Source organism: Haemaphysalis longicornis, unplaced genomic scaffold (genome assembly GCF_048455015.1).
Source record: "Haemaphysalis longicornis isolate Haplotype H1 unplaced genomic scaffold, Haemaphysalis longicornis Haplotype H1 scaffold_1, whole genome shotgun sequence".
Lineage (NCBI taxonomy): Eukaryota > Metazoa > Arthropoda > Arachnida > Ixodida > Ixodidae > Haemaphysalis > Haemaphysalis longicornis.
The window spans coordinates 284,278,269-284,301,603 of NW_027526203.1; the positions used below are offsets into that span (position 1 = coordinate 284,278,269).

Genomic DNA, 23,335 nt, shown 5'->3' on the forward strand with positions numbered 1-23,335 from the left:
GGCGCGAGCTCTGGACAAGTTCTACACCAACGACACAGGAGCCCGCTACGTAGACGCCGCCGCCTACCAAACTCGTCCGGGTTGGTTCGCGGCCGCGGTCGTGACGGCAACCTCGGGAACAATTGCCACAGCGGCTAGCTTTCGTGCCGACACGCCGGTGCAGGCCGAGGAGATGGCGATCGCCCTGGTAGCCACGGATCCGCACTGCACTGCGATCCTTAGTGATTCTAAGACGGCCATTCGCAACTTTGGAGCCAATACAATCACGTCGCCGACAGCGAGACTTCTCACCAACACCGCCACCCTCTCCAGCAGTCCAGCACCTCATCTGGTTCCCAGCCCACTTGGACCACGCCCTGACTAAGGACAGAGCCCACAACCGCAACGTCGATGCGGACCGGGCCGCCCGCGACCTAACCAGTCAGGCATTCCCTCGGGCGAAGTCCCCCAGGCCACTAATAGGCCCTGGGTCGGAACTGCTGGACCCTTCGGAGACACGGCTAGAATCACCCACCCCGCTCGAAGACTACGGTTCTATACTGCGCTGGTACAGGGACTGCAGGCGTCGCCTCCCAGCCCCCCACCCAAGACTCACCCGCAGTGAAGGAGTGTTATTGCGCCAGATACAAACGGACTCAGTGCTCACCCCTGTGTTGGGCCAACATGTGGCTCCGGAAGTGTATCCCAGTGCAGTGTGTGCTGTGTGTTGTGCCGCGCGTGGAACGTTAGCCCATATCCTTCAGTGCTTTCCCCAAGGCCCCGCACCTTCTAGCCTCCGGCAGCTACCAGCCTTCGTGTGTAGAGCCATCACCTCGACCGACTACAACACCCAGAAGTTAGTCGTCCAGTGCGTCCGGGAGGCCCTGGAGCGGCAGCGGGCAGGCTAGGCGGGTCCCTCGGGGCCGCGCGCCAGCCGCCCGAACTGTGGCTCTTAGTGCCGGCCCGGGCGTCGCCATTAGGCGCCACCGGACCGTTTTCTGTTTTCAGTAAAGTTTTCTTTCTCTCTCTCTGGAGGATACAGTTCTCTGTCCTCAAGATCCCAGACGAGTCGCTGCAGCACCATTTTTTCCATTACCTTCCCGATGCAGCTTAGTAAAGCAATAGGGCGGTAAGAGTTGATGTCGGTTGGCGGTTTTCCTGGTTTGAGGACCGCTACTAGGCTACCAACTTTCCAGCTTGCTTCCACGCGGCCTATCTCCCACGACTTGTTCTAGAAGGTAAGCAGTTGCCGGAGGGCGTTACCGCCGAGATGTCGCAAAGCTGAGTATGTAACGCCATCAGCGCCTGGCGAAGAAGGCAGGTTAACGGGCGCTAACGCTGAGATTAGCTCATGCACAGTGAATAATTCATCCATGATCGTAGCATTCGTAGTGGAGAGCCAATCAGTCAGGACCTCTGAAATCACTGCAGAGCTCCGGGAGGCTGTAACCTTGGTTCAAAATTCGTCAGCTACGTCCAGTTCACTGACTCCACGCTGGAGAGCTATTGGTGACAACGGATGAGCTTGTCTGGTGTTGCTCTCAGGCTGCGGAAAACTTGCCAAATGCGAGTCAGCGGTTTGTGGGGATCCAGCCTGGAAAAAAATTCTCTCCAACGCTGTCTTGCGAGCTTATTCAAGTGCCTCTGAATACGCTCCTGGGCATGCCTTGAAGCTCGAATGTCATCTGGTGACAGCGTTTTTCTCGCATGGCGCTCTGCTCTCCTGCGAATCACACGAAGGCGTTCATACTCTCCGTCCACTGGTGCCCACGCCTTTGGCACCAAGCTCCGCCGTGTTGACTGTGACTGGGCCCTGGCAATAGCTTCCGCCAGCTCTTCGTTCGTAGAAAACGCGGAGAAAGTTATTGAATTGGCCTGCAGATCAATAACGGCACCGTTGTCTATCAGAAAGTCAGTCGCGGAAAAAGTTACGTAGTATGAAGTAAGCAGCAGGATACGAGGTGCCATCTATGGTGACGCATGATGTACATGTTCCACTTAGCGTGGCGAAATGACCTCCTGCTCTGCGGATATGCGGACCATCGCAGCTGCTCCTAACTTCCCCTTCGTTGCGAGCGATCTGACATGACCGGAGCCGGACTGAGTAGTCTGCTCCTGTGTCTATGAGTGCGACTACTTCCCAGCCGTCGATGGATAGCTGGATGGCGGAAGTTGTCTTCCTCGAGTTTCGGGTTCGTCTTGGCGTGGCATCACGACTGGTGTGGGTTGACGATCGGTAGGTGGGCGTAGTAGTGGTCGTGGTCTTGGTAATTGCAAGTTTGGTCACTTTAGGTACGCGTCGTGGTGTGCAGCTCTCGTCGTGTTCTGACGTCAGGTGAAGGATACACCGGGGTGTTGGGTTGTGAGCACCGTCTGGGGTTTAATCTTCGGTGCATCGTTCGGTCGTTGGAGCGTTTGCGTTTTTTCGCCGTAAAGCAACGTCGTCTCCAGAAGCTGCTCTTTGCAGTTCCCCGCACTTGAGCTGGGGCACCTTTTCCGCACGAAGTCAGCATTGCTGCAGCGGCTCGGTGTATGGATAGGGCGACGGTGAGCGGTTGAAACATGCTGGACCTTGGCTGGTCCGAGACAGGTAATCGGCGATCTCTCCTCGGTTGCTGTCCGAGGAAAGGGCGCACTGCGTCGACGGAGAAACCTCGCAGGCGGAGGTGCTTGTAGGGGCAGGATGGTAGATTGGGCCGGCTTCTCCGCAGTGGTAGATAAGCGGACAATGGTCGAGGGCTTGCCACACGTTGGTCTTCCTTCGCACCAGGTTTTGAACCACAGGTGGTTGGCCGGGCGACAGTGGGCGGCGGTACGGCGGGGCCTCCTGACGACGAGTTAGAGGTGGGTGGGTTGGATGAACAGATGCGCCATAGGGATTCTATACCCCAGCGTACTTGATTGTGGCCCGCATATAGCAACCACAGTTGTAAAAGGGGCACATGCAGTAGGAATGTTGCGGTGTCTCAGCCATATAAGGAAGGATATGCGAAGGAACTCACTTCATGATATACCGAACGTATGTTAGCTCTATTTTAGAGTTTGGATGTGTGTTATTCCCTGGGACTGCGACATACAAGCTTCATCGGCTGGTCCTCCTGGAACGGCGGGCGGCTAATGCAGAACTTTTTTGAAAGCGTGCCTCCCTCCACTGTTAACCAGATCTCGCCGACACACCGTGAATACCTTCTTATGAGCCTACGAATCTCTGGTTAACGGATCGCAGTGTATCTTTATTACAGTAGCAGCTTCGTTTTATGAGTAAATCACCCAGCCAACAGATCACCCAGCCAACATCGTTAATTGTGGCGGCAAGATATCGGAGGATGCTAAAAGTTCAAGGCCAACAGAAATCCGTTTTGTTATCATTGGCAGACTTTCACCACCTTGATTTTCCCTGGAAAGCAGATTGATACCCTTTTCGCAACCTTGAGGTTATTTTAACCGCCATCCGCTGTCGTGGACCACAATTAATTAAGTATATTTACAGATAACGCCTGACGCAACCTCCTCTGTGCAGCTACTGCAATCAAGGTGAGTCCGTCGGCCTGTCGACGTTTTTCTAGGTTCAGGTACCAGCTCCTCGAGGTGCCGCTTCATAGCCTGGGGATTGACTTATTTGCGCCGTATCTCCTTTCACTCGAGGCGTCTGAGACAGGGTCTTGCCGCCAGGATGTGTGCTCTGCCCTTCTCAGCTTCATAAACAATTCTGATTTCCGCTATGACTGGCTTTGTTTACGCTGGCAACTTATAGAATTCGTTTCTTTTATTTCTTCTTAATTCTTTCTTTTTCCCTATCTTAATTTTTAAATTCAAAAAGGTTTCCAATCGCTCTAAATTTTCTTTATACAGGACCCTGTAGTTAAATCAGATCTTCGTTCCTACTTTCATGCCACTGACGTTTGGCGGATCCCCTGCTTGGGTATGTGCCATTCACAAAGGAACATAGTCACCACCACCATCATCATCATACACAAAAGTCTGTATTTGTGTTTAGGTATAGGCAGTCCTCTTGCTAATAGCTTCCCGTTGCATTTACGCAGCCCCGTACGTGTATCAGCATGCCTTCGCAGTGCACCGCTGGTGCAAGCCCCAATGCCAACCATTGGGCCCATGCCGCTGGTAGCAGGAAAACGCTGCTGGTATGCAATGAGGCATGCAGCGTTCGCGACACCTGGGCCGCCAACATCGACGAGGGGTTCTGCAACTCCATCCGCGTTGCGCAGAAGCACAACTTCGGCGCCATGGGCACGGAGTTTCTAGTGCCCGTCGACCACCCCACCGGCGTGCTCCACTTCCCGCATCACTGCCACTACCAGCTGCTGCGCTGCAATCTGGACCGGGTGGAGATCATCCAGCTAGGCCTCGCCTTTCTGGACGAGGCTGGAAACCCGCCCCGAAACTACTCCACATGCAGTTCAACTTCATGTTCAGCCACACGGAGACCACGTAGCCTCGGGCATCAGCTGCTCACCAACTCAGGGAATCAGTTTAAGGAACACGAGAGGGAGAGCATGAACCCATACGAGAATGCCCAGATTCTAGTGACCACTAGGGTCGCCCTCTCGGACAGCTACACCCAGCTCTCCTTTTCCGGTGGCCCAGACATCGCTTTCGTGCTCAAACTGCTCGCGGCAAGAACGTGCCCTCGGAGAAGCCAGTCTTTGGAGGTGATCTGGGTCAACTTAAGGGAGATCTGCAATGTAAACTGCCCCATCAACAGCGGTGACAACCCCGAGAGAAGTCGCCAGGAGGCGGCCGAACAATAGGATCTTCAATTCATTGGGCTTCAAATACAACCACGCAGTGACAGGTTGTTCGGCGTGGCGGCCTTCTTCGTGACGTGAAACATATTTTGCGAGGACAATATTAACTACGGAAAATACTGTGGGTGCCTGTACGGACTGTACACCTCGTAAGTAAAGAACGCGAACTCTGTCAACGACGCTTCCACGCCTCCCCCTCCGTCCCATCATTACCGCTCCACAACCTCGACAAAACCCACGTCTTGACAGCAGCTGCTGCTCGCGTTCCCGCTCCTCCCTTGCCCCCTCCTCTCTATTTCCACTCTGTCGGCTGCAGCCCTAGCGTCGCCTGATCAGCGTGGCGCATTGTTGCTCTTGCTCGCAGTCCTCCTTCGAGCTGCTCACCACCTCCTTTGTCGATCGCTGCCAGGGGCGTAGCCAGGGGGGGGGGGGTACACCGGGCCCATGCCCCCCCCCCCCCCCCCCTGAAATGTTTCGGGCCAGGCTGGGGTGCGATTTAAGTAGCCTGAAGAACCGCCTGAAGTCGCCTGCAGGCGCGGAACCTGCATTTTTAAGGGCATTCTTGCTCATATAAAACTGAACACAAGGGCTACGTCAACGTCTGATCCCTGTTCCCGCTCCAGATGCTGTACATGTCAACATATACAGCCCGGCTGCATTTCGCGCCGGACACACCGAGCAGCGCCGGGAACCTGCCGCGATCCGATCGAGGTAGTTCCGCTGTTTCGCTGGCGGAACAGCACGGCTGGGAAATGGAGGAGCAGCAGGAAAAGCCTCATATAGACATACATGTGATCTGGACTTTAGCGTGTCATTCAATTGTATTTACACTGGTACAAAGTATATTCACATGACAGAGCTTGTCCCTGTATTTTGCGCAGTCAACTATAAATCATTGATATGTTTATTTTTCTACCGACATCGCTATTCATGGACAACTGCAGTTCCATAATTTCTGCTGCATGAAAAGCATTGCTCTGCCCATCTTGTATTTCCTCCACATCAACAAAACTGTACAATTCTCTTTATTGCGGAGCTCTGTCTTTTTGGCACTATTCCATTGTTTCCTTGACCTGCCTCTTGGTTAGATCGAATCAGCCTTCTGTATTTGCTTAACGGGAATTTTACTGAAGCCATATCTGTTCGATTTAACAGATAGAAATAGAATGAAATTTAAGGAACGTGCAACAAGCTCAACATTCAGCAGCAGTGCAATAAGGTGTTCCGCTAAGCGTAAGTTTACTATTCACGTTACTAGCCCAAAAAATAACAAAAAAGGCGATTATTTAAGGACGAAGACGCACGCTTTCTAGCTTCACCGCCATAATATACCAATGTGCCGCACGTACAGTCCACTGCGATTCGAAGGTTATCGCGGGAAAGCTAGTCTTTCAAATGAAGCAGACAGAACACCAGCTTTAGCAAATCTTCCATGCCAGTTTCGTTATCGTCGGCGCAGATAAAAGGCAACCAAGTCTTGCTTTATAACAACGAATGTAAAACTTGAAACCCAAAGGGTGGCAAGTCAGTCGTGCGGGCCATTGTTGTAGCATGTAACAGCCAACAAGGGATAGAAGAGTGCGAATTTTGATTTTCATGGTTCCGAAATGAAACCGTAGGACGGTGGCACGCGTGGCCGCTCAATGCTTTCGCAATAACCTTCAAATTGTGCTCGACTGTACTTCATAGCTGATAAGAAAACTTATTAGTACCTTTCCTAAAGGGAAATCTAAAACACGCGAATCTTCATAGTAAACACCCAGTGTTGGCCTCCACTTCCGCCTGATGAACTTCGAAGACCGCGCGCGCACTCACGAGCGCACTCATGATCACGGTCACGAGCGCGTGCCCGCATAACCGCCTGCTCTACGGACGAACGAATCACCCGTGGCCTACCCATAGACCGGTGAACGGGAATTTAGGTCATAATCATTATCATCATCATCATCATTATCTAAGCTCCTTAAGGTGGGCTTTACTGTTAGCATTCAGCATACACACATCGCATGATAAAGTCAGTTATTTCAAGTTTCGTTTGAAAAACAACGCGCAAGAAGCGTTGCCTACATATTACCCCGTCCCATCTGTTGGTCGACCGCCCCCCCCCCCCTCCCCCCCGAAAAAAATTCCTGGCTACGCGCCTGATCGCTGCCTGTGTGTTTTGGTCCTTTAGTTTTTTAAGTGCAATGCACTTCTTAAGCGACCCTGAACCTGCGTCCACCGGCGATGTCCGCGCACGTGGAGATGGGCGCGCGCAGCCTGGCCGCTGACATGGCACATACCCACGTGGGGGATTGGCCAGGAATCTCCTCGTCTTCCTTGGCAACGGGGGGAGATGAGCGCGCGCTGCCTGGCCGCTGACATGGCACATACCCACGTGGGGGATTGGCCAAGAATCGGGCGTGAGAAGGGCTAATGCACCTGCTTAAAGGAGTACTGACAGGAAATTTCAAAGCTGAGATCCGCTCTAGCAATCAAGTACAACGACAACACAAATAGGTGTCTGTGAATAAATGCATCTTTCTTTCTTTGTAGTTGTGTGTGTGTGTGTGTGATCTCTCTTTCGCGAACATTACCGAACCGCGCAAATTCAACTCGTGCATTCGCATTTTCACATTCTTCCCCTCGGGGAAATGCGGGGAATTTTTCTACCTCACCGTTTTTTGCCAAACTCGAGCTCCTTCTATATATCTACGTGCCGTCTCTTCCTTAAAAAAAGTCGTGATATTGTCAGAGAGCTTCCTGCGAAGGAGGGCAGAGACTTACTTTGTTAGGTTGTGCTTTTTTGTTTCTGGCATGCCCTTCAGACGAGTGCTGATTTGCTAGGAATGATGGCATTCCAGATGTTGAACTTTGCCATTAGATTATACGCATTTGGCAGTTTAATTATCAGTAATCTGCAAGCGAAGCACGACAAAACCACAGTTCAGGAACAGCGAAAGGCTGACGTCCAAAACTCATGTTTCTGCCGAAATGATCGACAGGAAAAGAGCTTCGCCTATCGGCACTTTGGGAAATACTGTTTTTGCAATGAAAAATACAGCTTCATGGCAATGATCTATGCTTTGCTGCGACGGTCCCGCCAGCCTACTTCCTCCAAACTTTCCTGCTAATTTTTGTATTACGGTGAAATATTCTCAGATAAAAACACCAATGCAGGTTCTTGCCGAAAATGGTTACACTACAAACCTTCGCTCAAGTGTTTTGCAAGACGTCTTAAAACTAGTAGAGCAAATATACATACACCTTCAATGCCTACAAATGGATTCCAAATAAGTGATTCAACCACAAGACTTGCCTCACCACACAAGGGTTTCGGAGGACTACCTGGCTACAGCTATGCGCCAAGTAGACAAGAAGACGGATGAAGGAGCAGGAAAAGCACCGTCTAGCTGTGTAGTGTTTTGAAGTACGATTTAATGTGCGTTGCTTGCAGTCACAGTTCCCCATTACAGAATCTACACCTATCAGGTGAAGTTCCCGACTGACTGACGGACTGACGGATTCACTGACTGACTGACTGACTGACTGACTGAGTGAGTGAGTGAGTGAGTGAGTGAGTGAGTGAGTGAGTGAGTGAGTGAGTGAGTGAGTGAGTGAGTGAGTGAGTGAGTGAGTGAGTGAGTGAGTGAGTGAGTGAGTGAGTGAGTGAGTGAGTGAGTGAGTGAGTGAGTGAGTGATTCAGTCAGCCAGTCAGTCAGTCGGTCAGTCAATCATTCAGTCAGTCAGTCAGTCAGTGTCCACAAGGGGGCCAGCGGTAGACCGTTGACTGTGCCCCGTTGGAGCTTGTAGGATTAATGTAGGTTTAATTTATTTTTCCCGAAGAGAAAATTGTCCATTACATAAAATAAAGTGAACTGAGGTTAAATCCTTAATTGCACAATAATTATGGCTTCCCTATCTCTTCTAGCAACATGTCGATGAAACATCAGCTTGGAGAAAGTTAGGAACCTTTTTTTTACCTAACCCAGATTTGTGACCCGATAATCAGACAGAATGCGGGGCATGGAAAGCGTCAGTCCCATGCGGTTAATGGGTTCGTCCGCCTAGCTGCCGAGAGTGGCGGCAATGGGGAAGAAATTTTCCAATGCTTCTGGGAGTTGGTACTGTACACATAAATCAGTAGAATAATGCCCTGATCTGAGTAGATATCAATTAAGCCTTGGAATCTGGCAGCGGAGCTAACTGAACGTTATTTCGCAATGCCACGAAGCACAAAAGCGACCAATCCCACGGAACTTTAACGCATCTATACTCTCTGTTGGACAAGACCTCATCTTCACAAGTAGTGTGTAGATACGAAACTCTTCGTAGCCTTGGGGATGCAAAACATAGACAGATTTGCTATGCCGAAATGAATTGGAACTCTGATAGATGAGCTTGACTATCCGCTCATTGCCTCTCAAGCCTGCATGCCCAGGAACCCAAGCCAAATGAACATGCTTCCCATATACAGTAAAGAAAGAAACAAGTGTGAGATGCAGTCGAGACGCTATAAAAAAAATTGAGGGCAGAAATAAGCGACATAGAATAGGGTGATATGACGATTTTGGTTACGCAATCCGGTACTGTACGCAAAGTGAGAGCAATGGCTAAATATTGTGACGGGGAGGGTGTAGTATTGAACCGCAGGAAAGAAGATTTGTTGCCACAGTAAGGTAGTTGTTGGCAGGTAGCCAGAGAACGACGAAGATGGGCTTGGAAGGCCAGGCAAGTGTGATCTAGTGGCCTGCGGCTGGCTTTGGACGGCACTTGTAAACACCTAATTATCCTGTATATTCTTTTAATATATACGTTCTCCGCGTAACGATATTCCACCATAAAAATAACGTGTAGGTTTTCCTTAGTGTTTTTTTTTTCTTTTCGTCCTCACATTAACTGAGAACCTTGGTCAGTGGCCCTTGCCCTTGTTGTTAGTATGTTTAGACCTCACCTTTGGCAGCCCTAACGTAAGCTTTAGGGTCTCCAAAACAAAGCAAAGCAAAGTTCGTCAAAATACGGGTACCGTTTCACGATTTGGGACCTCAAGTGTAACAGTAGGCCTAACATCAGCCCTGCGCATACCCGCTGATGCTGGTGGTGGCTGTGCCTTTTGTACCTGGCGGCAGGCGCTGCTCTAAGCGCGACAAAGTCAAACGAAACAACAAGAAAAGGAAAGAAAAGAAAATTAGTGCCCTTCCACTCAGTGAAGAAGGATGACCTGCGAAGCTAGACGCCGTCTACGGAGATCACGAAACAAAACATGTTGGTTTCTAACTTGCAATTGAGCATAATTCCTAGATAATTAGCTGAATGATAGTTCGAAAGACCAAAGATTTAGTCAATCGGACACACATAGAGCTGTCTGTTTCGCTGTCGCGTCGTACGCATGTTACCATCTGTGTAACACACCAACCCAATCCGATCGACGACTGAGTGCACCGGCCGTTTGACGGTCAAGTTTAAACCTCCTGTCAGCACAACGGACATGTCATCAGTAAGGGCATGACACCAATAGCTGCGCGTGCAAGCCCGCCCCCCCCCCCCCTCTCCCCTCCCTTCACTCCCAACCCGGGCACGCATAAATTTTCAACAGGTTATGGGCGCGTGCTTAGAAGTGAAAGACACCGTCGCAAACATCGCTCTCAAAGCCCTTTAAACTGAGCTAGTACTATTGGCTGACATCGGCGTTACAAGAGGCTCTTCACTGTGAATTATTGGCAGCTACTCGAAGGGATGACCTGAAACACATGCTATCGGCCTGCCCTGCCATCACCACCACTGATAAAGCAAGAAGAATGATAACTACACCGGAGCAGTGGGAGACGATAGTGCTCAGCTCGGACGAGTTTCAGTCGGGCTGTCCAGATGGCCGAGGCTGCCGCCAAGGAGCTGGGGCTCCTGGCCGATGGCTGAAGAGGGGGGAAAAGACTTCCATCCTACCCCTCCCCTCACCCCATCCTGGGCAAACAATAATGTTATTCCTCCTCCTCGACGAGCTGGAACCTGAAGCGGTAACGGCGGCGGCAGCGGCTTTCTGTTGTTTTCGCGCCCACTCGCGCTTGTGTTTGGGCCGACGCTTCTTTTCTTCCCGCTCTTCTTCCTCCAGGCAAACGACATGCGTCCGTCTAATAGAGAGTTGATTTTAGGAAGGCCTCGAACTTTATTCTATCGGGCAAGCATGTGGCTATCCGTTTCCCTCCCCCGTCGCAGGCATCTTACGGTATGGGTAACACACCAACTCATGGCCAACCCGTTTGATTGCGGAGGACGGCTGACAGGGCGCATTGAGCCATGACAATTCTACGTTTAAATCTCCCACCAGAAACAACGGGCATGTAATCGGTAGCGGCATAAAGCCCAGCTGCGCGTGCATGGCCCCTCCTTCCACCCCCAGCCCATGCACGCATAAACTGGCAACTTCGTGATGAGCGTGTGCTTAGGCGTGAAATATACCAGCCATCATACAAAAATGACAATCACCTCATTCGGCGCTGTAAAGCACCTTCAAGTAGCCGAATAGCACTGGCAATAACGACTGCTTCTTTGATGTGTGTTATTACGGAATCCCTCGGCCCATATATTTCTTTTCTGCCCAATACATTACGAGGGCTCCGGCTGCAGCAGTCCGGGAATGCCATTGGCTGACCCCGACATTTGACCGCGTTTGACGTGGCGAGCCGCTGGGATCACGAAAGACGCTCCGAGTCGCCCGTGGTTGTCGACGGGTGGCGCTAGTTTACCGGTCTCTGAATCTCACTAAATTTAAGCCCCCGCTGAAGTCGAGAGGGCATCCGCCGCCGGGAACGCGCAGTTGGTAGCGCACCGCACGCGTTATGCGGAGGTCGTGGGTCGATTCCGGCTTCTGATCACGGCACGTTTTTTCTCGACTTTGATATCTTTATTCCTGTATCATACAAGGATGACAATCACCTGATTCGGCACTGTAAAACACCTTCAAGTAGCCGAATAGAACTGGCACTAACGACTGCTTCTTTGGTGTGTGTTATTACGGAATCCCTCGGCCCATATATTTCTGTTCTCCACTATATATATATATATATATATATATATATATATATATATATATATATATATATATATATATATATATATATATATATATATATATATATATATATATATATATATATATAGTCCGAGCCAGCGCCACTCGGACTACCGGCTACCACCCCCAAGTGCAGGAAACAAAAATACGTTAACATAAATACCCCAGAAAGTGCTGGGGAAACAGGCCCGCCGGTAGCGTAGTGGTTATCACACCAGACCGGTATTCTGGAGGTCGTGGGTTCGGATCCCACCCGGCGGGCATTTTTTCACCACTTTCTTTTCGACTCAAAAAATTCTTCATCTCTTTCTATGACCCACCACAACCCACCACAACCCTTTGCTTTCCGAGGTTTTCTTGACTGCCAACACTTATTTTCTGTCTTATTTCACGGAGCCCCTCATTTCCCATTTTCTGATTCGCTATATATATACTTGAACCAACACCGATGGAAAATGTTCCGTTCACAAGTTTTTTGACAGCAAAATCTTCCCGGCTATGACTGGTTAGTTCTCCGTGGCAGGTATGGAAAAAAAGCCTTTCGAGAGCATAACTTTATTTCAGCGCGATTGTTTCTTTTCTGAGGAGCCATGAATGAACGAACAGACTTTTTGATTCTGTAAACAAGCCAGACGAACAAAAAATGCGGAAGCATTTCTTTCATTAAAAAGCTTCAAGAGCACAGTATCAGCCTCAGGCATTCGCAAACTTTTATCGGCCGAAAATATTGGCCGTATGCTTAATTACAGAAAATTGCTGCATACAAGTTTTTACAGTATTGCATGGCCCATTGGATGCATATTTTGTGGACACTTTCCAAAACGGTAACGCATATTTTCCAAAAATCGACTGGGTTGAAACGATACGAGTTGAGTTCTAATGGTACGGGCATTTTGGGTGTGGGCTGAACCGGGAAGGGCGTTTTGGGAACGGGTTGAAACAGGAAGCGCGCAAACGGGAAGGGCGTTTTGTGAATGGGTTCAAACGGTACGGGTTCAACCGGGAATGCGTTTTTTCGGGCTACACCCCAATTGTAGCGGGCTATCGTGGGAATCGCTGTACATCATGACCCCCCTACAAACAGGAACACAAGAAGCGGAAATCGGAGCCATCCTCTTGACAATCCGCCTAGCCGAACTGTAGAATATATGCTTAAACATTATTACATACTCTCAAAAGGCCACTGGACTGTTGGCTGCAGGCAGAATACCTTAACGCTACAGAAAGATTCCGCCATCCTCATGATGGAAGTTCACTTCACAATAGCAATCGGGCACGTGGGTCTGAAAAAGAACGACTTAGGCGACCAAGATGCGCACGAACTCGCATACCGTGCTCCCTGGCACCACTTACCACCCCCCCCCCCCACACACACACGCACACTAAAAATATAGAGAATTGGTAATCATCCTACGCGTAGGAACAACTTCCTTCTCCCCCCCCCCCCCCCCCAACCCCATTCCAGGATCTCAACGAGGTAGAATCGCCAACTCTGCGGGGGATACAAACCAGCACATATATTGACAATCTAGGTGGACGAAGATGTTTGGAGGAAATGTCTGACATGAACGAAAAATTTTCTAACTACTGGGAAATATGCACTCTCCCATGCAACCTGATCATGTGCAAGGATGTGCTAAGGGGAGAACCACTCAAAGATTCCTCATTACACTTATTTCGCGACGCGGGAGGCAGCCCTGATGAGCTTGTCTCCTCAAAATCAGAGAGAGAGGATTGAGGTGGATTGGGAAAGAGCTGCTGCATCTGGGGTTCTGGATTTCTGGTTCCATCCTTGTGCGCCCTACCATCTGTTAAATTCTTTTGCCAAGCCTCCACGATATATTACTCAATAAATGTATTCTGTCTATATCTCTCTCTCTCAGCAAAAAAGATGAAAAAAGTTAGTTCCGGCCACGACACTAGAGAATGAACCTATTGATATAGTAATGATGTCGCTTTCTCACGCAAAGTGACTAACACCCCACAGCAGCAATTTTTCACGCCAGCATCTTAAGCCACACAATTGTAGATGACCTCTTGTTTACCCGTGCCGTGGCAATTAAAACCTGCTGCGGCTAGTCTTGCTCTCTTCCCTGAATTTCACTGATTGGACAGCGTAAATAGTAAAAGCAGTAACTCAGTTAGAAAGCGCTCTCTTGGCGTCAAAGTAATCGATGTCATGAGCAACTTTCGTTACTTTCTTTTAAATACTGCCCTGCCCCCCCCTTCCCTGCCCGCCCCGATGATGCCTGAAATATAGACAGCGCCACCTGAATTTCAGCTTACTTGGCAATGGAGAAACACAGTGTCGTTAAGTAGGGACACGTGAAAGCTATTATTCCAGATCCCTCAGTTATTCAAGCGGAGAAATGCCTCAGTATTAAGTATCAGTTAAACGGAAGCCTAGTTCTCGCAACTTTGGTAAACACTGCATTGATAAAGAAATAAAATACTGGAGTTATCAATATATGCCAGGCGCCAATGTTTTTTGAGCTCAAATGATATGACATGCATGTAGGCCTTACTACTAATTATCTTTGTAAAACATGCACCTTCTATTTGCTTTTTTTTATTTTAATAATAACACGGTTTTTTGTAGTGCAGGAGTTATTGCCATGCAGTATTTCTTCGTAGCCACATTGTCACCAGAAGCAAAACTCTGTTAATTTCTCATCGCAATTTGTCTCTGCAGTATACTTACCACCGCTGTGCAATGCCTAACAACATGTTGCGTTAAAGTTGGTTGCTTTCTCGTTTATAGCAATATGCGCTACGGTAAAAGAAAAATGGGCTCTCACTTTCGTCATCGCAACGCGAGGCTGCGCACTGATAGCGTTGCCATAAATGTATCTCCTTGGCCTTGTGTGGCAACGGTGTGTCTGGGTAATGGAAATTCACACCAACACCTCGCTGTAAGCTTTAATAACCTAAATCATTCAACCATAACGTTCTTCCTGTCATTCTAACTTCCAATTGAAATAGCAAATGAAGCAAATTACTTTCCTTACTACTCCTGAATTCCCACACTTTGCTACGTTTGACTTATTTCGGAGGAATAATTTGTCTTTTTCTGTCGATATTTTACCTTTCCATTCTGGTTATACTGGGTATAGCATTTGACAATCTCATTACAGGCAAAATTTATGGCAACGTTAAGAGGCCAAAGTAACGCCTCAATTCTTTGTGAAACTTTATTGGTTTTCAATTGCTTAAAAACTTACGTCATTTAAAGAAGCAAGTATCTTAGGTAATTTAATCAATGCAGACATTAAAAAGGCTTTAAATCATACATTACTTTTATGTGAAGCTTACTACCCTAGGTCAAACCTAGAAAACGGCTCGTTCCTGGTAGCGTCAATCTAACCTTCAAGTTCAGCCAAGGTCAAGCCAGCGCCCCGCGCGGTTCCGCAGTGAAAGCGTCTGAACGCTCGTTTGTTCCAATGGGAGTGTGCGTACAGGGGGATAGGAAGAAATAGTAAGGGCGCGTCGCTGCATCTAAGTTCACTGCCGGTTCACCGCCGGTGTAGTTCTGTGCGTGTTCACTGGGCGCTCTCGGCGCGTAAACCGAAAAACTTGGTTTCACCGCGTTGGAGTAGGCCAGATTTATACCTCCATTATGTGTCATCTCTATGTCGTGTGCTACAAGATTGTGCTGGTCATTTACCTTTACCGAGGGGAGTGCTTCATGATTTTTTGACACCATACAACGCTACAATGTACAACCTCGATGGGCTCACAGGAGCCATTGGCGTGCGCCTGTGAAGGAAGAATGAGCCCCGATAGAACGAACCTTGCAGGCAGTTTATTGGCCGTGTTAACGACGTTAGCATGTATTGTGCATGAACTGTACAATAAGGAGCATGTACAGTGCAAGAGAAATGGCCGAGCAACCTGTGCATCTATATACATACGGCAAGACCCACAGCCACATCAAAATGAAAAGAAAAAAAACACGAGAAAGGCGTCGGGACGTGAACGAGCACATACATCACAACCACCAAAACGCGCCACATTGAAAGACGTTAGTGTACGGACAACGACAACAATAGCATCACCAAGCATCCCCTGAAGCAATGACTATAATGTGCGTGCGCCTGTGTTGAGTCCTGCCGAGGAATAACAAAGACAAGCATTCAAGCGCATGCAAACCCTGCAGTCGGTAGGCAGTGAGAGTCCTCTAATGAGTGACGTTAATGAATATCACTGTTGCTGAAGCAGCTGAGTGAAAACCAATGCAAATTGGAGGTAAGGCTCCAATCGATCACCCCGAAAATCTCACTCACACGATGCATCCGTCATTCCTACGATTAGTGAACTTAGTATCGCAGCTATGACCGTACCCAGTTATCACCAAGCTCTTCGGAAATGGACACGGCCCATATAGTCTCAGCTGGTATCGGTGGCACCAAAAGGCTGTACGTTCTACTTAGAGAACGGTCATTCGCGGAACACTCAGATACGAGTAACGCTAAATTTTCTTCTCTGAAGTGCAAATGTTCTAACGTTGAACCTTCTTACTCGACGGGTTTCGACTGATTGCCCTTTACTCTAAACTTCGCCTCATTTTTGAAGAGTGAACAAAATTATTTTTCTTCTTATTTCCCCTTATGCAAGGCGAAATGAAAACCCTTGCCCTCCAAAGCACTAGCCAAGCTGCTCTCAAACTAAACAGCCGCCCGGCACCTCAGGCCTAGTTTGTTAGATTAGTGTCCGAAACGGCTGTGGCTTTGGCGCAGCAGTATTGCCGTAAATGTGTAAGCGTAAAACAGTGCGTGCGTCCCATTGACCGAAGACCTGAAGCACGAGCACAACCCGCAATAAGCAGGGCACCTATACGCGTCGAACGGCACTCTTTTAACAACAACAGCAACAACAACAACAAGAACAACAAAATGGGTGTCGGTAGCAGGCGCTAAGTAGGATGCCTTCATGCGCTTTTAAATGGTCTTTGCGTTGAGGTCGCGCGCAGAGCAGCCTTCGTTCATGAGGAACACCAAGAACGTAAGGGCGATTCGCTCAGCACCTCCTCATCTGGTTTGAGCGACGTGCGAGCGATGTACCGATGCGAGACACGGCCTATTACCGCCAGCAAATAACGCCACGAGAAATTGCTTTAGTGTGCAAACTTTTTGGGCTATTTAATTTTTTCACTAAAGTTATTGAAAAAATTCAAGGCTAATGCCTGGCTGCGGCACAAATGCCCAGCATTGCACGGTTTCTGCGCTCCGTTTGCGCAGCCTTTCCTTAGCCTTAGTACGCGCCCAGGCACTTTTATCACTTTAGTTTAAGCGGCGCAACGCTGGACTTTGTTCAACCTTAACGGCAAAGGTTTAACTCCCACGAAGGCATCCCGGCGGAACGAAGCACCGCCGCTTGTACAAAGGCATGCACTACCCCGGCGTGGCATCAAGCACTTGCTGTTTGGCGAGGGATGGCGAGAATGCATGCAGCCTCAAGCCTTCGCCTTGTACGAGGGAATCAGCTGCGCCGCGCGCTGGACGTCATTGTCGGTGAGGAATGGAGCGGTTTCCACACCGATGTTGTCGTTCACGTAGAAGAAGTCGGGCGCGTTGTTGCACGGCACGGCCTCCTCGGCGAAGGCGCACGTGAGGCTGAGCTGGTTGAAGACCGTCTGGTTGCCGCACAGGAAGCTGTACTGCTGCACCTCCGTGTTGCCGTCCGCGTGCGTCACCACGTTGCAGACGTGGAAGATCTGGCAGTTGTTGTCCACGTCGGCGAAGTAGCCGTTCTTGGCGGGACACTGGAACGAGGTTCGGACTCCTCCAACCAGGAATTCTGCGCCGTCCGGTAGCTCGTACGCCGCCCGCTTGGACTGTCAACATGCATGGGACACACACGAGTGGGATCAGTGCTCTGTGCCCCCCAAGGCCCATCTACACACGAAGGGGATAGATTATCATATTCTTCATGCATTAGAACGCATCTAGAAGATGATATGTGCTGTATCTTCTACATTTCATGCATGTGTACTAGATGCTGCAGTGCCTGGCTCAAGCATCGACGTTTTTGGCTAGCTCCCACTCTTACAAATACGTAGTGAACTGAACGTGCCATTCAGCCGGTATGCTTATCGATAGTGCAGATTCAAGCGCTCAGTATGGTCAGTGTCATCATGTCTGAAGATACTATCACATCCTGACAGCTCCTGCTCAAAACAAGAACGCTGTTATTTCGAGGGTCCATACTTGATCTAGTGTAATTATTGTCTAAGGCATTCAGCGGAATGTTCGAAATATCGTATTTCTTTGTGTCCACACTTTATACGCTGGTACGGGCTTTTAATTTTTTTTTTCATTAAAAGCAGGCTACTATTTATGGTGTATTCGTCTTCGCAACAAAAAGCACATATACTTCGCTCATAAGAAGCCTAAAAGCTTATCCGAACGACGACATATTTGACAGGCATTGTGTGTTCTACGGCAACGATTGAGTGTTGCGTAATACTATAAAGAACGTGCACTACACTCACCCTTGGCAAAGCGATGGCAGCCACAGCGACGGCAGCTAGAACTAAAGAAAAGGTTGGTTAGAAAATCCGAATAACTATTTTATCTAAATTGAGTAACAGCCTGCGAAAAATATAGAAAAATAATTAAATACTACTCTTATAAATAGGCAAAAATATTCTCACGTTGCTGGACACGGGTTTTTTCTGGGAATTTTGTGAGGAACATTTATCGACTGGTTACTTATGGGAACACTATGACAGCATAAACTATTTACGCTATTACAAAGCTTTGCCTTCCATATTTGATTGATTTATTGTAGGGTTTAACGCGCCGACGCAACGCAGGCGATGAGGCGCGCCGTAGTGGAGGGCTCCGGATTAATTTTGACCACCTGGGGATCTTTAACGTGCGCCGAAATCTCGCACACACGGGTGTTTTTGCCACCTTCCATATTTGCTAGTTCTTCCAAAAATACATAATTCTAGGCCACACCCGTTATATTCATATGTTTTTTAAGAAAAGAGAAATTACTTTTGAGGAACGGCATACATCGCACCGACGATGCACGTTATTAAAGCTTCCTAAAGGATTGTTCAGTCTCCTCAAATCAACATATTCAGTTGAAATGGTATAAAAGCAGACACTTACCAATGAAAGCCTTCATTTTTGATACTCAAGGCGGAATTCTGAAACATGAACGCCAGAATTAGTTGCGGTTAATCGTGAAGAGTAAGATCATCAACATTGTTTTCATAGTTTCTATTAGTGCGAATGCTATCCCTAAAAACGAATTAACTTCGTTCGCAGTTTTATCTTGGTGTTAATATTTTGTTAGCCTTTGGATTGCTCCACGATTATTGCCCCGACACGTCAAATACTCCTAGAAAGCAAAAGCACGGCTAGGAATGTGTTTAACTTGATTTCACCTTTTGATGAGCTGTTTGGGTAATCAGCTGATGATGATGGTAATGACTGGGTAATCAACCAAAGTATTAAATAAAGCCCCACTCTAAGCTCTAAGTTAACTTTCGCCTACACCGCTAGGGGGAAATACCTTATCTAGGGGGAGACACCTTGTACCTTATCAACATACAGATACGTTGGAAAAAAGCAAAAGGTACCACGTTTGCAACACATATCAGATTTACTGAAATGCGTGCTTCAGCTGGGTGGAAAAATAAAAGTTGACATTGTAGAGCGAGCCCTGCAGGTATTAATTATTCAGTTATTATTGTGCTATGTGAATTTTTGAAAATGCTAAAAACACGACGAGCATGTCGGGCTTTTCCAGCAGTGAGACATAAATGAGTGACGCGTAAATCTTCCGGCCATCTTCACCCCGAATTTGCAGGCTTTGGCTTCCTAACGTAACACCCGCATCAAAAAATGAACTACTCCTCGCATTGTTCTTGCCCTACGCTCGGCAAAAGGGCGGTTATGACGCGCTACTTTGCTCGTACATTAACATACCGTCTCCTAACAGGCCCTACAGTGACATTGTAAACTACAATGTGCGGTCGCATTGATTCTGGTGCGCCGGTGACTTTGTTAGTCGCGTTTTTTTGTTGTTGTTTTACGTGGTTACTTACACTACACCCTTTCGGTTACCTCTAACCGACGCTACCCCTAACCAGCGCACACTCCAAAGCAAGAATATTGTTCCTTTGTCTGCTAAATAATGCAATGAAACAACATCTGCAATTTGGACTTCAACGATCTTTCTCATTAAGCGTCGAAAATAATGCTACCAAGAGAATGATGCATCGCGCTCTACCTTGACATTTTACACCAGATTTGAATTTCGGCTGCACGCTAAAATACATCGATTATAACTCGTCTCGTTCACTGTGACTAGTGGCTCTTATGGCTGGCCTCAACTTGGATGCTTGGGGCAACTGCGGGCACAGACCGTGCGAGAAGAGTGTCAAACACGGAGGTTACGTGTTGGACGCTCATCCTCTGAAGGAGTGCCACTTCCGATGCAGAGCGGGCATCCAAATCGTAGACGAAAAGTGAAATTCGTTTCGACGCCCCGCGACGTGAAGTCTGTCGTTGCTCGCCCCCCGCCCCCTTCGACCAACGCGAAACGCGCGCCTGGTCCAAGACGACACCGGGCCCCACCACTGTCCGGCGCGCGCGCACTTGAGAGGCGTTATTCCGTGTTGGAGCGGGCCGACGACTCACCGGAGCGGATGCAACGGCCACGGAGGGATGTCAGTTGTACGGCGGGACGAGCCGGTGCTCGCTTTTATAAGCGGCGCCAAGCAGAGCGGAATCGGGCACATCCAGCTTTCACTCGGAAGAAGACGACGAGCAGGGAGGAGAGGTGGGCGCGGGGAGAGGGAGCCACACTCTTGTTTCAGGAGGCGCGCTCGGGTCTCAGGGCGGTTTGTGTTTTGCTTGTAACTCGATTACGGAATAACGGAGCCCAGGCGCAGCACCGAGAGAAAGGACGGCGATGAGCGGAGGTCATTCACGATCTGGCTGGCCGGCCGACCGGACCTCGGAAGGCCCGCTGACCTTCTGGTCACCCCGAGGAATCCGTGTCGTGGGAGGAGGGGGGCCGGCCCGAAGAAAGTGCTCACGCACGCGCGGTTCCGATATATCCGCGTCCGCGAACAGAAAAAGAAGAGCCGCACACAATGCCCTCCGACCGCCAATGCAGGGAGGGGGCGCCCCGCTCTCGGGGCTTGTCCACGAGGCGTGCTGCTCGCCTCCGCTGCGGTCGCAGTGGCCGGATCTGTAGCGCTCTTGTACAAGGCCCGAGTTTGCCCGAGTTTGAGACATACTGGGCCCAGCCGAGCTCATTCAATGCTCGAGTTTCCGGTATGCTACTGCTCCGATGGCAAACTTGTCTGACACGGGACTAACCGATGTTCTTTAAACTTGGGATCCTCAGATTTTTTCTCCTAGTGCTGTAATTTTTTTTTCTACGTTCCGTACTGTTTTTATTTTCTTCTCCCTCTTATTCATTGTTGGTGCGCACTTCTTCCCCTCTTCTTTTTTTTTTTTCACTTCGCTATATACACCCCCATCTGAAGTAGCAAGCACCGCCGTTTGTGGGGCTAACCTCTTCAGTATTCATTAAAGTTTTCTCTCTCTCTCTCTCTCTCTCTCTCTCTCTCTCTCTCTCTCTCTCTTGGTCAACAAGTTTGCCAATTGCTACTGCTTGCTACTTGCTACTCTGCTACAGTTTGCTACTGCTCCGATGGCAAAAAGAGAGGCCCTCAAGAGGGCCTCTTCTTGCAAGGACCGAGTTTGCCCGTGTTTCGCTTATACTCTGGTGCAGGCTAAGTGTAGTGGCTAAGACAAATAGTTATGATGTTGGAACTTTCCCTTCTCTTGGAAAACATAACTGAGTAACTGAGCTTGCCATCGGTGCAGTACCGGGAACTCGGTCATTGAAAGAGCTCGGTTGGTAGCAATTTGAGTCAAACTCGGGTAAATTGGGGCCTTTGGGATTGGCGCCCCTGGTGGGATTGTACCCTCGCGACCCGTAGCGCCTCTTGTCAGACGCACTGCTTATTCCCGTGCGACATAATTCCGTTCCCAGGTGTTGGGTGCTACCACTCACACAAGTTTACGCGATATGAACAGATGCTCCCCCCCCTCCCCCCCATTTCCTCCCTCCCCAGATAAAACGTCGCGCCATCAGGCAGTCGGCGTATGTTCTGTTTATGCGTGTAATTTTCAAGCGAAGCTGGTATTGACTGATTTCTGATTTGCGCCGTCGGTGGTGGCGTACGCCGAAACGCCTTGCGGCAAGGACAACTTTATACACGTGCTCGAATGATGACGACGACGACGATGATGATTATGGTGATGATGCCCTTGAAGTGTTTGGAACGCACCACTCTGGGGGATGGGCCAGGGATAAAGTGTTTATTGTGCCCCTGTCGGAGCTTATAGACTGAATTATAGATTGAAACCCTCACGGAGATTCCCCTTTAAAGACAGCAACTATCTTTAGGCCGACGTACAGTTTGCGCTTTCCACTTTTTCGTACTTTCTTCTGTTCAATATCCTCTCCAGATCACATTCCCCTTTACACAACACGGCTTCCCTCGCAGTTTAAGGGAGAAAGTCACTGAGAGGTAGGATTACTTTCCCTGCCAAAAGCCAGGGTCAGAGGTCGGTGTTTAGGATGATTTCTTAAAACATTTCTTTCGTTTTGAGTCGACCGGAAACAAGAAAAAAGAAAAGAAACCGGCAATTAAATCACTGAAAAGAGGGAAGCTCTCGGATGCTAACTCTGAGAAACAACTCATCCTAAGCTGCAATAATTTTTGCATATAAATTTCCCGACATCAAGGGTGCGTCAACAAAAATTTTGCAGAATATCTGCTCACTTCGCTGCAAATGTCGTCGAAAGACCGTGGTCTTCTGCAGCGCCTGCCATGTAAATGGCACTCTCCTCTTTCCCTTTCACCTCTCACGCTCTTTCTTGCGGTGTGCTCAAGCCTATTCAATTTTCCCGCGTTCCACTACTCGCACGGCATCTACTGAAACATTTTGTCACTGTAGGACCGGGGGGGGGGGGCAGCGCTTTTTGAATTTTTGGGTCAAACCAATTTTTATGGCGTATTTTGTTTATTCCCTATCGCAAAAATCACGCCGACATGTATTTAATTAAAATACCACAGCAAATACTACTTATGTATTGAGTTTTTTGCCTCGAATATGCCTGAAGTTTTCTTTTTGTCGAACAACATCGACAAGTATGAACATCACCACTAGATTTTTAGTAGTTTGGAAAAGTTTTGCCTATTTAAAAGTCTCGTTCAAGATTTATTTTAAGTTTTGCCCCGGCGACTGCACCGAGGGACAGACAGACGGATAGGCAGCCCAACTTTTCGCGTTTGAGTAGCCCACGAAAGACTTGCTAAAACTGAGGATTAGGCAACTTTTTACGCCATTAAAGGGGAAACAAAACACAACGCGACGACACACAAGAAGAATGTAACAAGCAGTATCAGCGCTCTGTCAGTTTGTTACCTTCTTCTTGTCTGTCGTCGTTTTGCGCTCGTTTTCTCTTTATTCAAGAAAGACAATATTATTTCAAAGGTGGTGCA

General features: G+C 48.7%; 2 protein-coding genes across 2 annotated transcripts; one reads left to right on the forward strand and one right to left on the reverse strand.

The window, feature by feature from the left end:
• Nucleotides 1-4,040: 4,040 nt before the first annotated feature.
• Nucleotides 4,041-4,748, forward strand: LOC144159039 (CCR4-NOT transcription complex subunit 7-like). Its single transcript, XM_077690284.1, has one exon. The coding sequence runs from the start codon at nucleotides 4,041-4,043 to the stop codon at nucleotides 4,746-4,748; it is 708 nt and encodes a 235-aa protein (XP_077546410.1).
• A 12,349-nt stretch (nucleotides 4,749-17,097) lies between these two features.
• LOC144169815 (U-scoloptoxin(01)-Er1a-like) lies at nucleotides 17,098-18,325 on the reverse strand (the record flags this gene model as incomplete). The annotated part of the gene is made up of 2 exons (XM_077699179.1): nucleotides 17,098-17,626; nucleotides 18,284-18,325. Coding segments are annotated over 2 exons (423 nt in total), but the record flags the coding sequence as incomplete, so codon positions are not given.
• Nucleotides 18,326-23,335: the final 5,010 nt, after the last annotated feature.